The sequence below is a fragment of the Phalacrocorax aristotelis genome, chromosome 10 (genome assembly GCF_949628215.1).
Source record: "Phalacrocorax aristotelis chromosome 10, bGulAri2.1, whole genome shotgun sequence".
NCBI classification, from domain to species: domain Eukaryota; kingdom Metazoa; phylum Chordata; class Aves; order Suliformes; family Phalacrocoracidae; genus Phalacrocorax; species Phalacrocorax aristotelis.
In genome coordinates this window covers 3,646,346-3,662,679 of record NC_134285.1, presented here as the reverse complement: position 1 = coordinate 3,662,679, position 16,334 = coordinate 3,646,346, and the positions used below count along the sequence as shown (strand labels likewise).

At 56.6% G+C, this 16,334-nt stretch overlaps 1 protein-coding gene and 2 long non-coding RNA genes across 4 annotated transcripts in view; 1 reads left to right on the top strand and 2 right to left on the bottom strand.

Annotated features, from left to right (window-relative positions):
- The window catches only part of PEMT (phosphatidylethanolamine N-methyltransferase), a 45,008-nt gene extending 36,442 nt beyond the window's left edge, over positions 1–8,566 (bottom strand). The window contains exons 1-2 of one of the 2 annotated variants that reach the window (XM_075104765.1): positions 8,458–8,566; positions 5,075–5,182 (exon numbers count right to left, since the gene is read on the bottom strand). In XM_075104765.1, the coding sequence (XP_074960866.1) occupies positions 5,075–5,167 (93 nt within the window). In that variant the 5' untranslated portion in view covers positions 5,168–5,182; positions 8,458–8,566. Of the gene's footprint in view, positions 1–5,074; positions 5,183–8,149; positions 8,281–8,457 lie in introns of those variants that run through there. The other variant, XM_075104763.1, reaches the window with a different exon arrangement.
- LOC142062427 (uncharacterized) lies at positions 1,190–5,068 on the bottom strand. Its single transcript, XR_012662446.1, has 2 exons — positions 3,469–5,068; positions 1,190–2,825 (listed from the first exon to the last, which is right to left on the bottom strand). It is a non-coding gene; the product is annotated as an uncharacterized LOC142062427 (long non-coding RNA).
- On the top strand, positions 8,458–9,210 carry LOC142062428 (uncharacterized). The gene is made up of 2 exons (XR_012662447.1): positions 8,458–8,564; positions 9,056–9,210. It is a non-coding gene; the product is annotated as an uncharacterized LOC142062428 (long non-coding RNA).
- The last annotated feature ends 7,124 nt before the right edge of the window (positions 9,211–16,334 follow it).

The window sequence follows — 16,334 nt, the reverse complement described above, 5'->3', positions numbered from 1 at the left end:
GGTGCCGACACACTGGAAAAACTAAATTTAGGAGCCAAACAGGTGCAGTGTTACACACACGGCCAGGGCTCACTCTGTTACGAGACGGCCAGAGAATCAATGCCGTCTGCTCACCGCATGCGTTACAGCATCGCTGCAAAGCCCTCACCGCCTGAGTGGGAAGCGTTACCAAGTCACTCAGAATAAAATTGCCACTAAATGCTGTTTGGAGGGGCGGGGGGGTGGAAAGCAAATCCTGGCTCTTTCTCAGGCATTGTAGGAAATGAAAACGGCTATTGCTGCCTGGTAGAGAGTCCAATTACGAATAATGTGCGTCCTCTCCCTGCACAAAGGATGAAAGGCATCAGAGCTGGTGGTGACACTTTAAGACCAGAGATGTAAGAGCGAATCTGAGCATCACTGCAAGCCCAGCTTTACCCCAATAAAGAAACACTTTCTGCAGTCAATTGCCTTGCAGCGTAGCTTGAAGCCCTGCTATTGATCTAGCATCTGCTACAAGCAGATAATCATCGTCGCTGTGCTCTGGCTTCTACAACAGGATCTAAAAGCACTTTCCAGAAGATGGTTGAGGGTTGTTTTTCTGCTCTCACCCACGGCGGCAGGCAGGCAGAGGTTTGTGGGGGAGCCCATGAAACTCTTGCAGGTTTGTAGAATTTGAAGGCCAGAAAAGACCATTAAATCACTCTGACTTGTTCATCTCGCAACCCTGTAAACTTCAGCTAACCGAGGTGTACTCCCTGCGAGGCTCTGCCTGCCGCTCCAGTCCCAGCCCTCACACAGCCATTTCATACCCTGCGATTTCCTTCCCCCAGCGAGGTACTAACATATCACCATCAAGCCACCACTCAGTCCTGCCCTTCTGTAAGACAGACAGCAAGAGCTGCTGAAATCCCCAGCACCAGGCACTTTTCTCCTGTCCCCGGAAGGTTTCTCAGAGTTTGGCTCACTGAGGTCTGAATCCCAACAGCTCCCGAGCTCCCAGCCACTTCCCAGCAGCGTGAGGAGGTTTTGGGTCAGGCACCCTCCTCTGAGTTTAGCAAGAAGCGGTCAGAAGTAGGTGAAATCGGGCTGCCAGCACCTGCAAACTTCCCCCTCCCCACCAGCACAAGCACTTCTTATCCACTTGGCAGATTCCTCTAGTCTCCAAAGGAGAAAAGGATGGGAAATTAAAAATAAATGAACCAAGAGATACACATCCATCAGGAGCCAGGCGTTGTCAGCCCAGGTCCCTGTGCAACTACTTCTTTAATCAAAACCTCATGCAGTTTAAACACTTGACAGAAGTCTAGAAGAGAGATCTTGTTACCCTCAACAGGAAAAGCTGCAACGTTGAAGAATAAAATCACGTTTGTCTGATGGGGTCTATTTTCTTTAAAATCATGCTAAATTATGCTAAGCCTGTTCCTAATGGTGACATCTGAGGATCTGCCCTGCGGATTCCGGTGAGATGCATGGGTGTCTCGAGGGGGTCACCGGAGGTGATGGCGGGAGCAAGCTCTTGGCGCGGCAGCTGAAGATGTGCCATTTCTAAATTAGTCCGTGACGCCAGCCGTAAATTTTTAAGAGGCTCAAATCAAGAAAAGGATCGCTGATGGATGCGCTCCCCACTTGAAACTCGCTTGCGTGATGACGGACGTCAGACTACCTGGCTCACCGCTATGCCACTTGCCTGTTTGCTATTGAGAGAATATCAGAAACCTTCCAGCTTTCTAGAAACTCCTCATGTGCCAAGGCTCAGCGAGCTCTTTAAAGCCTCCCGTACGCAGGTTATCGGCCTCCCCGGCTTGAAAATATTTGTCCCTGAGGAGCTGTTATTTCGTACCTTCCTTAGTTACCAAGGGATGGGAAGTTTCTCCCATCGTTCTGCAGCTTTCCAAACACAGATGGGATTTATTGAAGTTTCTACCACTCTAAGCTCATTAATATTTAACAGCACAGCTCCAGCGACGCACCTACTCCTTGCCGGGTGCCCCTCAACAGCCCCACGGTGGCTCAGGTCTCCTGGCTGCATGGAACGTCTTTGGGGGAGTTTTAAGTGACATCATCCCCAAAACAGCTCCGCCACTGCTTTTCAGGGCCTCACCTGCACCCTGCCTCACATGGGATCGTAGCTCCCAGCATCTCCTTTCATTACAGCTGCAGTGGGTGGGGAAGCAGAGACAGCATGAGGAGGAGAGACGAAATAAAAAAGGAAAAAAAAACAGAGAAGAGTGCAGGGACACGTTAAAGCCGTGCCATGGAAAACACAACCTGGAGGCCACCCGGGGATGGGTCGGATTCTTATTGGCACAGAGAGGGGAAAGCAGAAGAGGGGGCGCAAACACTGGGTTTGGTGGGGAAATGCAACACGCGACCCCGGGGTGACATTCATGGTGCCCCCTGGGCGCATGCCTGCAGAGAGGAGGGTGGGAACTGGGAGTCCTGAGGCCTTCTGTGGAGAGCTTTCCTGCCCTGTGGAGAACAGGAGGGAGCATCAGCACAGCCCAGCTGGAGTCCTGCAAATTGCCCCACTTAGGCTCTGGTCCTCTAAATTGCTCTCTTAACCCAAGTACATAAATAAACACAGTGAGCACCAGGGTTTTCTTCAGAGCCATGCTCCCCCACAGCCTTTGGAGTTCATGCTTTGTCCCCAAACCCTGCAGGTTTTGTCCCAAAGAAACATGCCTGGTGCTTACCAGGGCAAACGCCTCAGTATGCTTCAGGCCTCGAGATGCGCCTCTCCAACGGCTGAGCACTGCACGGAGCCGGGGTTTCCCCACCACATATTTATTCAGAGGCACTGCACAGTGAGGACAACTCGGCGCCAAACTTTGCAAGAGGCAGACCTGGCCAGAGTTCAGCAGAAACAGGGAATTAAGACACTGCACTAAATCAATGCATCCCCACCCAATTTCTACCCAAATCAGGAATTTCATGCACAGAAGGGTTTTTGACCAGGGCCCCATATTACTTATTAAGCACAGAGAGCATAGCGTGCTTGGCACTGCACAGAAATCCAGTCTTTGCACTAAAGCTCCTGCAAGCCCAAAGTAATTCAGATGCAGAAGCCATCTCAGCTGCCGGGAAGGAACTCAAATAGCAAAAGACAAAGGGAGCCTGTGCAGGGATGTAGAGGAAGAAAGAAGAGCTGCTGGCTAGATGCAGGCAGGCGACACTGATCACATCAAAAAAAAGGATGGGGAGGAGGTAAAGGAAGCAGGTCAGGGAAAATCCAGGGGTGGCTGGGGCCGTTCCTGCTAAAATGCACCTGATAGCAGGGGACTGTTCAGGGCTGCAGGTGCCCCAGCACCCTGCAAGAGCCTTTCAGCAGTGCCTGGTACAAGAGCCACACAACAGGACTGGCAGAGCCAGAAAATGCCAGGGAGATGCCCGGGGGCCTGGGCAGAGCAAGCGTACGGACGGAGGCACACGGACTGCGAGAGCCACCCAGCCCACTGCAGCCGGGGAAACATCTAGTGCCACGCTCACCTCCCCAGAGCTTTCCACCAACACACCAGCTCAGGCTGCTCACTGCAAACCCATGCAGAGACGCCTTCTGCTCCCAGGCGCAGGCCCTGCACGTCTTGCTTGCAGTGCCACCTGCTGCCAACGGCAATGCTCTTCAAACACTGCAAGGGGACAACAGCAACGCAGAGCAATGAACTTCCTGCTGTTACATCAGATTTCCCTGTCCTTTAACAGCAGCCAAGCTCTTGATCCAAAAAGCAACGCTATTTCCCAAGCTGCAGGCGTCCCACGAGTTGCAGGCGTAGCAGCAGACGCTAATAAAGTACTTTTTTTCTTTCCCTTTTATGCAGTTTCTCGCTGGAGCCGGTCTCTCCCCCCAGAGACCACATCCTAAATCTTCTTGTTCATTGATTCTTTATGCTAAATGATGACTCCGAAGTCGAAATAATGTGGCATATTCTAGTTCGCATTAAAAAGTCGTGAGACTTTTTAATAATGAGTTGCATGAAAAATTAGGGAGGCTGCAACAAAGAGCTCCGACAGAGGTTTCCAAAGTGACTCACAGCCAGGAGGGCCTCGCTTTTCCAAAGCCCAGCATGAGACAATCTCAAGAGCCCCCACGCTCAGAGAGAGCCGAGTCCTCCCCCTCTGGAAAAATAAAGCCTTTTTAAGGAGACTTCCCCAGGGTGAGGAATCCCTGCGGAGAGGTTTGGCGGGCGTTTTTGGGAATCTTGGCTGAGATGACATCCTGTTCCCACGAGTGCTCACAGGGAGAAGGTTTCACCCCACACCTCAGCTGTGCTGCCGAGGGTGCTGCGGGGTGCCGAGTCACCTCATGCTGCAGCCGGCCTGGGCTCCCTGCTTGGCACACTGGCTCCGCAACGCTCCAAAACGGAGCCGGCAATGATTCTCGCTGCTCTGGCAGGGAGGTAGCAAACCGCAGCGGTAAAGGGCAGGAGAGACTTTTCCAGTCTCAGCTCCCGAAGCACCCAGCAGACAGTATGGCACCCACAGGGACAGTGAGCATCACCCATGCGCAGGTATCCCTGCTCCTGCTTAGGGCTGGCTTGCTGCCAGCTCTGCAGCTCTTTACCAGACCCTGCAGCATGATGGAGGGGGAATTTCTTCAGGTTAACTTCTGGCTGACTGTTTTTGCTTCCTGCCATCCACAAAACCGGCTGCCAACCTATTTCAAGGGGAAGCAGCAGGCCATGTATTCAGTGCAGCCCCCCACCAGGGGCTAATGCCATTTATGCTCAGCCCCAGTGGTGACCAGGGCCTGGCTGCTGGGGTGGGAGGCACAGCAGGAGGTGGCTGAAGGATGGGTTTAATTGCTCTGTCCCCTCTCCCAAGCTCAGCTCCTAATTCCTCCTGCATCACGGGCTGACTGCCACCTTCACCTCCTCTGTCACACCCATCACAGCCACCCCCAGCCCGGAGCTCTCCCTGCAGCACAGCTCCCTGCTCACCCTCTTCTAATGCCTAATAACTGAGCAGCACTCACCCCAGCCCAGCAGACCTCCCCAAAAGAGGTTTTTTGGCCAGTGCAGCCCAAAGGAGTTCCCCCCTGTAGCTGGCTAGGGAAGGCTAAAAACAACAGGGTGGCCGGCATGCAGGCAGCTCTTACCACATTCCAGAAGAATGGGTTGAAGGCGATGGAGAGGACAGCTGCAATGAAGCCAGAGTCAGTCACGTCCACGTAGCCGAAGAGCCGCGCCATGGCTGTCACATCCACCTGGGGAGGGAGAGCCAGTTACTGGGGGCACGGATTCCTGCAGGGGCACCGGGCATTGCACCCAAATACGGGGCACTTCATCTCAAACCAAATGCATCAGCTGCCCTGCAAGAGTGGACAAATCTTTTAACGGCCCCCAAGCAACACCTTGTTACAGCTTGCAAAGCGCTATGTCAGGCTGCAAAGCCAAGAAGAGGGGTGGGGGCTTCTCCAAGCTGGCTTCCCCCACAGCTCGGGGCCACAGGGCTCTCAGGGAGCCCTGTGTTTCCAGCAGTGCCCAGAAGGACACGGGCACTGCGAGGACACTGCTGCTGTCAGGACGAGCACCAGCCCTACAGGGCAGCTGCCAAGCCAAGCGTGTTTCCAAGCCGCAGGAAAGGGAGCACCATCTCACAGTGCCTCGGTGTCCCTGGGAGCGGAGGGCTTTCCCAGGGATGCTGGTCTGCGTGGAAACTCCAAGCAATGAACTGTGTCAGTCTCAAACTTGCCTTCCATGAAGTAAGAGTGATGGAAACCCTCGCCACAGTGAGGGGGGATGCATTTGCATCGTAAGAAGCTGCAAAAGACTCTCCTGTCCTACTTAATGACAACAACAACAACAAAAAGCGCTGTTACTTTTCCCCCTTTCTTCTTTTAAGAGATATTTTTCCCAGGATGGCTCCCTGACATTGTCAGCATTTTTCCGTACAATAAGCCATGCTGCTTCTCCCTCCCACCCCCTCTCCTCACAGTGGTATTTGGATGAAAAACAGCCAGTGGGTTTGTTTTTTTTCCAAAAACTTTGAAAACAAAAGACAGAATAACCCAGCCCAAGCCCTTCCCTCGCTTGAATCAAAATCAAGACACCATCGAGACGTGGAAGGATTTTGCTTCCCAAACACAGCTGTGTTTGCAAGTCCTTTGGATGCCAGGGGACAGGACAGGCTTGAAAAGGCATCGCTCCACCTCACCCATCCAGGACAGCAATTCCCACTGGCTCCTCACGAGTTCCGTGAAGGAACCAGAGCTGCAGTGGGATTCACGGAGAGGGGCTCCTACCTGCCATCTCTCCTGGCCAAGAGCAAAAGCTCCCGCACTGTCCCAGGGTACATCCAATGCCACTCCAGGTGCCTCCTGCACAGCCACGACCACTCGCAGTGCAAAGTGCACGAGCAAAGGCCATGCTGCCCCCAGGGAAACGGGGGGATCCGCACCAGGGGGCACCACTGCCTTCGAACTGCCGCAGCCTCAGCTCCCCCACGCTCCTCCATATGAGCCCTTGGGTCACAGGTGCTAACGGGTGCTGGCGAGGAATAGTGGGAACAGCCCCCAGGGCCTGATCCTGACCCATCTCCCCCTATTCCCACCCTCCCCGGCCTCTCCTCCCCTCCCTTTACCCCCAGCAGCCCTTTACCACCAGACCTCATCCCTTCAAACCCTGTCAAGCTGTAACCTGGGCACTGAGACAGCCGCTGGCGCCGGGGCCGAACTGTCTGGTCCCACTTCAATTGCAAACCCGTGGGATCAGGACAGCTTCTTTCCTCTCGTTTCGTACGGCACTGAGCACACTGCCAGCACGGGCTGAACAAAAGCTTCTTGACCTACTAACTCCTGGCTGGCAACATCGTTAACATTGCACTCACCTTCTTTTCTCCTCCTCAACAACCAAATTCACCGCTGCCAGTGGGAGGCAGATTGGCCTGTGCCTACTATGTGCTTTTAGGGATAAAAGGGGAGCCCATTAGGATGAGCTGTCTCTGCAAGCTGCTGGGACAGCCACTTAACAGGCACAGAACATTCAACTTTGCCCCCTCCTCCCTGACCGGCAATAAGTAATGGTGGCAAACGCTGCCCGCTTGCCTGCAGCCCAAAAGTCAGGGAGGATGAAAGCTGCATAGCCACCTGGGCCAGAGCTGCACGGCCACCCAGGCCAGAGCTGCATAGCCACCCGGGTGAGAGGCAACCAGGCGAGAGCTGCATGGCCACCTGGGCCAGAGCTGCACGGCCACCAGGGTGAGAGGCACCTGGGCAAGAGCTGCATGGCCATCCAGGTGAGGGGCACCTGGGTGAGAGCCGCATGGCTACCCAGGCCAGAGCTGCAAGGCCACCCCAGCAAGAGGTGCACAGCCACCTGGGTGAGAGGCACCCGGACGACAGCTACACAGGCACCCAGGCCAGAGCTGCAAGGCCACGTGGGCCAGAGCTACATGGCCACGTGGGCCGCCGGAGCTGCACGGTCACTCAGGCCAGAGCTGCACGGGCACCCAGGTGAGAGGCAACCAGGCGAGAGCTGCATGGCTGCCCGGGCCAAAGCTGCACGGCCACCAGGGTGAGAGGCACCTGGGCAAGTGCTGCATGGCCATCCAGGTGAGGGGCACCCGGGTGAGAGCCACATGGCTACTCAGGCCAGAGCTGCAAGGCCACCCAGGCCAGAGCTGCACGGGTACCTGTGTGAGAGGTGCAAGGCCACCCAGGCCAGAGCTGCACGGATACCTGGGTGAGAGCTGCATGGCCACCAGGGTGAGAGGCACCTGGGCAAGAGCTGCACGGGCACCCAGGCCAGAGCTGCATGGCCACCTGGGCAAGAGCAGCACGGGCACCCGGGTGAGAGCTGCACAGGCACCCATGTGAGCCGGCAGCAGCGCCCATGGGACTCCCGTGCAGTGCTGGTGCAGCCCTTGCCACGTGGCTGGAGCGTGCCGTCGTAGCCTGGGTGGAAGCAGGCCAGGGCCGGTGGCGGGTGCGCCTCGGGCACGGGGCACCGAGCGTCCCCGGGGCCTGCTGCACCTGCAGGCACAGCCCGGGGGGGTTATCGCCACCTCTGGTGCCAACCAGCCCCGCGGAGCCCCGGGAGAGGCCGGGGCGGGGGGGCCCGGGTCACCCCCCCACACACACAGCCGAGCGGCAGCGGCCCAGCCCGGGCCCTCTCCCGGGGCCGCAGCGAGCCCGGCGCTGCCCGCCCGCCCCCTCGCCCGGCCCCGCCGGTACCTGGCCGTACTCCAGGCCGCCCAGCCCTTCGCAGCACTCCCGCGGGAAGGGCCGGCCCCCGCCCGCCGCCGCCGCCGCCGCCCGCCGCCCCGCGACCGGCCCGGGCCCCCCCGCCATGGCCGCGGGGCCGGGGTCGCACCGCCACCGCCGCCGCCTCCCCCGCCCGGGGCCGGCCCCGCGCCGAGCCCCGCGGTGGCGCTGACAGGAAGCGTCGTCCCGCCTCCGCCTCCGCCGCCGCCGCCGGTCGGGCCGCGGCAGCGCGGGGGGAGCCGGGCGCGGCCGGGCCGGGCCGCGGGGGAAGCACTGACCTCGCCACGGGCCCGGTCGCCTCCGTCGCGGGCTGCGAGCGTGTGTCCGGCCGCGGCAGCGGGGAGGGCGGCCCGAGCTGCCGCCGCCTGGACTTCGACCCTGCCCGGTGAGGCAACCGGGCTACCCCCCCCCCCCAACGGAGCGGGAGGAACGGGGCCCCCGGAGGACAGGGCTTCGCCCCACCGGTCACCCGGCGTAGGGCCGTGCGTGGGAGCCGGGGTGAAACACCCCGGAGGGGAGAGTGGGCAAGAAATCGGGGTGCCAGCGCTGCGGGTGGGGGCAGAGACCCGGCCCCACCGACCCCTGCCGTACCCCTGCCCGTATCCCTGCCCGTCCCCCTGCCCCTCTTCAGCGGTTACGCCAGGACCAGGGGGAGCGAAACAGCTCCAGTGGCTTCCTGGTACCAGAAAGGCCGTGGAAATTAAACATTGCATGCCCAACATTACTAATTCCAGGGCAAAATGTAAAGCCATCAAGCCTGGATGTATTCTGAGGACAATTCACTGTACCCTTTTCCCCTCAGCAAGTGTAATTTTTTTTTTTTTATTGCTGTTATTACTCCTACGAGTATTATTTCTCTTCTTCACTCCTCTCTAGGATGTTTCTGGTTGATGCACCTCATGGGCTGCGGTCCCAGACCTGCCTGCGCGTGGCAGGTAGTATGATCCCCGCACACCTCGGAGGGTCTCTGCATGGACCATCCACTTTTGCAGACCCTCCTTTGAGGGGAAATAAATTTTCTTCAGAAGGGAGTTTGATATGAAGGAAGCCTCTTGAATGAGCTGCAGATGTCCTTCCCAGAGATCTCATGGGAGTGGGGAAGGGATGGGACATCCGAGCACTCGTGCCCTTGGCGGGCACTGAAAATGCCCTTGGCGGGCATGAGTGATGGCTCACATGAAACCCTCCCTGGCAAAATGGAGGTTGCGCTTCAGGAAACCCAGGGGATCCCAGCTACAGCTCTGTCCCCCACGGGAAACTGCCTTGCCTTAGTTCTGCTGCTCCAAACCCGTCGCTGCACCAGCACATCCCCACCTCCCCACCTGCAGGGTCAGCTCCTGCACTCGGGGTGCTCACACAGGGCTGGGCCCCATCCTGCCTGGGCCCCACAAGCATGTTCACCGTGCAAATAGCAGCACCGGTCTGGTTCAGGGTGAGGCATGTATGATGGCACTGTGGGTGGGAGCAGCATTCCCTCTGGATGATCTCCAGCTGCTTCCGGCCTCTTCTCCCTTGCGCTGGATAATTTTGCTGTGCCAAGTGTGTAATTATCGCCTCTGTCATCTCCCAGGCTGGGGTGCGGGAGCAGATGGGAGGATGTTTATTTTGCGAGTCCCACCAGCTGGGTGCTTGGGGCAGCAGGGAGAGCGAAGGGGATGCAGTGGGGAAAGCAGTGATGGCTGTGTTCAGAGGGGAGGAAATGTCCCCCCTGGGGAGGGAATTAGCGGGAAGAAACCACCTCCAAACCATCCCCCCGGCTGCAGCAGGAGGACAGCCCGGTGCTGCCAGCACTGCCAGCTGGGAAAGGACAAGGATGCAGTGGGAGGCTGGAAGGAGGAATGGGTCTGGCCGAGAGATGGAGGGAGGGATGGACAGTGAGGAGGTGCAGAAGGATGAGCTGTCTTACGGGCTCCTCTCTCGAGGCCAGCAGAGCTGGGCTGTCATGAGCACATCTGCCCTGTCACCCCACATTGGGGGGCACCCAGTGAAGGCATGTGCTGCAGGAGCCAGTGCCCTACCATCAGCTCGTCTGAGTTTGGGGCGGGGAATCACAGCAGAGCCCCCACACTATTCCTGGTGCCAAATCCCCTGTCCAGGGAACATTTTCCACATTAGAGGGACAGGGGATGTTTGCAGCGGTGGGGCCCCTCTGTGCCGGCCTCCATCCCACCTCGGAAACATCCCAGCAGCTGTGAAGGAGACAAAGAGGGCTTTCTGCAGGGCTGGATTTTAATTTGTGTCCCCATCCCTCCCCTTCTCCCTGTGGCATGCCTTTTATCCAGCTCTCCGTTTCCGAGCACCGAGCTAAGGAAGAGGGCATTGCCCTTGGCTTTCCCAAGTCCCTTCTCAGCTTGAACCGCCCCCAGTGCCCTTTGAAATCCCACCACAACCCCAAGAGGTCACCGATGAATATGGAACTGCAAATGCCTGCGTGGGCAGAAGGCACTTTAACCAAGTCATTCGTAACGGCGGCGATGAGCTGCCCTGTCAGAGGGAGGACTGGGAGCTGGCTCGCCAGTTGGCAGCTGTTAATGGCACAGAGGGATTGTGCAGCCACCGTTGCTTCTGCTGGCATCTGCTGCAGCGGCACCGAAGGGTTTCCACACGTTTGACACGCTCATCGCGTGCAGCTCAGCAGTGCATGCGTGCGTCCGTCCGGTGAAGGATGCTCATGTCACTCCAGTGAAGGATGCTCGCTGTCTGTGAGTTAGCAGGACACTGCGGCTCAGTGAGCTGCAGTTTGCTCAGGAGCATTTCAAACACAAGGAGGCCCAGGGGGCTCCCAACATGTGGAAATCCAGGGCAGGGAATGCTGTCGGGTGGGTTTGCCTTAGAAATGGGACATTGGTTGGGAAACTGTAGCCAGGTCAACTTCAGCACAGAGGGACGTCTCTCCTTACGAGCCCAGGAGAAAGCTTCCAGGCCAAAGGATGGGTTTCCTTGCTGAGAAAAAGGGAAAAGGGGATATGAAGCGCAGACAGCTTCCACTTTCTGCAGGCAACTCCTGCTGCCATCCTCTGCAAAGCAGGACAAGCTCATGAACTCCCCTGCGTGCCTGCAGCTCCTATAACTCCCCTCTCACCCATCGCTCCAGCCAGTGAAACCAGACTTTACGGTTGTCCCCAGTGGGCCTTGGTGGTCACTGGAAAGGGCGGCGACCTTGGTTTCTCATACCCGAGCTTGCCATCTGCCCGGTCTCACCCCACCTACGTCCCTTGCTGACAGAGGTCCCATGGGCGCAGTGTGGGGCTGGGGCCTTTTTCCCAGTCCTTTGCGTCCCCTTCCCCAAGGGCTATGTCATGGTCCACATACTCAAACCTGCCCTGGAATAAAGCTGACCCCCATGGGTTTAACCCTTGCAAACCTCCAAGGGCTTGGACTGATGGATCATGGAGATCAAGGACAGAGTATCAAAACATACGGTAAAGGATGGCATTGCAAGCCTAAAGAGAAGCAAATAGCGCTGGAGCACATAGCTGAAACCTTGGGCAGAAGCAGCAAATTTGCAGATATTCTTCTGTCCTCCATCAGATAACACGTTGTCACCAGCGGTGCAATGCTGCAATCCAGACCTGCAATCCTAGTGGAAATCCTCTAGTGTTTGTGCTGGAGGTTAGCTCTATTTATATTCTGATGAATGATTTACTCGAGTAATTGGCACACAGCTCCCCTGTTACAGATCATAAAGAATTAATCACGAGATTTTCAATGCTCCCCTATCAATTTTATTAGGCTTGATTGAACACGGTGGATTGGGAACATATGGTATGTGAGTCGGACTCTGCTCCCAGTTACACCCTGGTTAATGCTGGGGACTCGCTCGGCTGCTGATCCCTGTAAATCTGGAGAAGCAGCTGCTCCTTCCCTTCTTTCCATCCCCTGACTGCTTCTTGCGTTCCATTAAATGCCCAGGGATGCAGAGAGTAAGCAAAATCAACTCTATGTACCTAAATTCTCCAAAAGCCTGACATGCTCCCAAACTGAAAGCCAGGCTGGGAAGAGGATGCTTTGCTTCCAGCTCCTCCGTGTATCAGCATGAGCCAGAAACTGGAGCCAAATGCTTGGGAGCTTGAGATCTGCCCCTAGAGCAGTCATCGAACAGCAGCCCCTGCGAAGGGGACATGTCACGGCGTGGGAGGCTTGTCACTATTGAAAGCTGAGGTTGCCTGTGTTGGCGTCGGGGCATCCTGCCAGGCAGGTTTGCCCATGGGAGATGCTTTCCTGAAAGAAAGAATTAGCAACAAGAAGTACTAAGACCCGCAGGAGCAGGATGACACATTCCTGCCCTGAACCAGCATAGCATGGTTCCCTGGAGCAGAAACCTCCTAAAAAGCCATGTCCCCTGTGTGGCTCCCTTCCTGCAGAGAACCAGAAAAACCTCCAAATTTTCCATGTTGAAGGCTCACAGTCTTCCCTTGCTTTTTTGCCTGTGGGTGTTGTTATCATTCTAGCTTCTGTGCAGTCGTGATGCACTGAAGGGGACGGTACGGGGCCCTGCTCCAGCTTGTGAGCAATGCTCACCCCTGGTGAAGCTGTTCTTGCTGTGCTCCCAGTAACTACACCAGTATCTCGATAGGTGTTTGCAGGAGGGAATGGGGACTTTGGGTGTAGATGGAGTTCCTTGCATAAGCATAGCTTATCCTGGACCAGGCTTGCAGAGCAACCGGTCTGGCACAGCTACAGCCCACGTCCCCATCTGCTGTCTTGAGCAGCTGCATTGAAGGGCACCGAAAAGTTATTGCCAGTAACTCTTGGCAGGAGCCAGCGAGGAAACCTCCCTCCGGGGAGAGCTGATCTGGGGAGGGCAAAGCAGAAACTCAGCAGAGGACAGAGCAGGATCTGTCCTTCCTGCAGGCAAAGGGGAATAACAACCGCCCCAGTCAAAACACTTTGCATACACAAGGTCCTGGTTTGGGAGCAGAGCAGGCAGGACCTTGCACAAGGGCCTTGCCAAGTATCCTTGTGCTCCGATTGCACAGGGCTGCCTCTTCTCTACCCTGCCTGTGCTGCCTGCACCCGGCCCAGCTCTCCAAGGCCTTGCTGTGCCCATGCTTCTGGGTGAGCACGCCTCGCAAACACCCAGGCTCTGCGAACCCCCCAGCTGACTCGAGGTTACGTTGGCAGCTCGGAGCTGGGGAGCACCGCCGCGGGTCTCGCTACGGTGCTCTGCCCTGGCAAGAACCACAGCTTGCATTGCTTTAACCCAGGGCATCGTGCCCTCGTCACACATTGGTGGGGAGAACTGCAGACGGAGGGGATGGACACAGAGGGACTAAGGTGCATCTTTCCAGCCTCAGCCTATTTCCAGGGAGCTCCAGTGCCCCACAGAGCCCTGCATGTGGTGGGCACTGCGGGAAGAAGCGGGCTCCCTCCGAAGGATGCCACGTTGTCAGAGGAGCTTCCTGGCATCTCTGCCCTGAGCCCGGCGGAGACAACATTTAGGCAAGGATTGACAACAGCTTCCCCACTCAAGGCCACGTTCATCACCAGCATGTCTCTAATGAAGCGGAGGCTTTTCTTTCTGGGATCAATGAATCCACCGATTGTGACCTGTCTGCTAAGTGGGAAATCAGGTCTCTCCCTCCCTGAACTCGTCTGAGCTCAGCTCAAACAGCAGGCTCTGTCCCCAGGGTACTCTGTGTCGCTTAATTGCAAACCCTGTGTCTGATTAGAGAGCAGCAGCGAAGGCGTGCGGAAGCCCTTGCTACCGCAGCCCAGCAGAGCAGCGGCTGCTCACCCAGCCTGGGAGATGGGTGGACGTTTTGGGGCTCCAGGAGGGTGGAAATCTCCCTGGCTTTCTCTTCTCCAAAAGACCCTGACTGCACAACTGGCTGGGGGGTTTATTGCCAATCTGCTCTCCCCTAAAGCCCTAAATCCCCCAAAACATTTCAGTCTCTCCAAAGTACCTTTCATGGGGACAGATGCTTTAAGAGAAGCTGAGGCTTTTCAAAGCAGGAGGCAGCTGAAAAGGTCACTGCCACCACATCCCCTGGCCACAAGCATGTCCCATACCGGAGGGGGGAAACAACCCCCATCGCTCCCTGGGTGATTCAAAGAGGCCGGGCAGCTTTCCCTGCCTGCACCTCCCAGTCCTCTCTGCACCTACAAACCACCCCGTACACCCCCAGCACCTTTGACTGTACAGTGCAAGCCACAGAGGGCTCAACCAGCCTCCAGAAAACTTCCCTGCACACTGTCAGCCCAGGGATACAGGGCATTGCTCCAGACATGTGTAATCAGGATGTCCCCATTAGCTGAACAGCCAGGTTTCGGATGCCGAGCTGCCCAGACGCTCGCCTAGAGCTGAGTCACAGCACCCAGCATCACCTCCACGGCCATCTCTCATCCCTCGCTCTGCTGGCAGCCAGCTTTTCCCAGGCAATCAGTCTTGCTCTCAGATGTGACACCCAGGAGGGCTGCACAGAAAAAAAAAAGAACTCATCGAGGACTCAGCAGGGGGCAACGCCTGGTAGTGGGGGCTGCTTTGTGCCGTGCGTGACAGCCTCCGCTTTGTGCCCGGCCTCAGCTCTGCAGAGAACTGGGCTTGGAGCTTATCTGGGGCATCAGCCCTTCCCAGAGTAGTCTCTCAAAGCTGCAGAGATGTGCTGTGCCTCTGGGCTAAAACCACCCAGGGAGCCCCTTGGGGAGGGCTGATTTGCAGGTCTTGGACACAAACACAAGCTTGCAGGGGTTGGAGAAGAGGCTTCCATGGGGGTACGCAGGTTTATCCCAAAGAACCACAGAGCAGGCTATAAATACATCCTCAGAGGATCACTCCCCCTCCTCTTTGATGTTTTGCTGTTATTTACTTCAAACCCACTCCTGCTGCTGTTATTTTTATCTTCCTTTCCCTCTGCTTTTGCGGCTGTTTATGAGCTGCATCACCAAAAGCATCACCAAAAGGAAGACGGAAAGAAGGTTGGAGACCCTGGGAAGAAGGTGGGGACATTGGGACAGCAGAGTTCCCGTGGTCAGCGAGCTCCCTGGCTCCCAACATGGTGCCATACCAGCAACACACAATGGCAAGAGCTCTGCCCTCGTGTCCTGTGGGTGAGGGCATGGCAGCCCCCCGAGCAGGTTGTTCCTCCACTCCAGGCATCATGCTTGCCCTGGGCTGGACAGATATTGAAAGCAGAAGGGGTGTAGAAGCCCAGGAGATCCTTTTCCACATTCTCCCTGGTGCATCCCAGGGGCTTTCTGCTCCGCTTCCATCCAACCTTTGGCCAAGCACTTTCTTCCCCTGGGGTGAACCAGTCCAGCTTGGCTACAGCCCAGTACTGAGCGCTGCCAGCTCCCAGCAAGGCCAGCTCCCCCTGCCATCCCTGAATCTCATCATGAGGCAGCAGGTCTCTGTAGGACTAAAGCAGTAGGCGACCAAAAGTGCCCCCCACTGTGGGGATGGGACTAACAGGGTCTCCTGCTGCTCCCCAGCCACCAGCATTTGTTGAATTTGCAGGAAATTGGTCTCCCTGCGATGCCAAACCCCTGCCAGAGCCAAAGGAAACCAGGCAAGCGGCTCAGAAATTAATGAAAGTGGAGGCGATGTGAGTAGTCAGACACAGATGAGCTTAATTCCCTTAAACGAATTAAAAATACATTGCTCCTCACCACCAGGAGCTGAGAGCCCTGAATCACGGTAGCAGGAGGGGAGGGTGAGCTGTGAGTACCAGCTGCTCCACTGATCCCCTCCCCACCTGGCCACAGGACAGGGAGGGTCCTGCCTTGGCCCTTGGACCCCCCCAAGTCGAGCAACCAGGTTTTGCTGCCACAACCTTCCCCGTAGGCAGGCTGGGAGCTGGGTGCCATTGCTGGGTGCTGATTCAACTCATTTCAGCAAAAAGAAGCTGCTGGAGCCAACTTTTTAATTCTCTTCCTTCACCTTTTCAGCAAGATGAAGAACACCAAGCACAAATTGATCTTTGCAGTGTAGAAAACAGGGCCTGAAACAAAAGGACTGTGGTTTCCCCACCTAAACCAAAGCAAACTGTTTACCTTAAGGCGTTTAATCCCCTTATTGCTGAAGACAAGATGCTGTCCCTGCTCCTTCTTCTACAAATCCCTCCTTCTTCCCACACCCAGAGAAGCCAGAATCTGCCTGGAAGTACCAAAATCCAGACGTCCCCTTTGCCAGAGTGCCTGCCTGCAGCATCACACC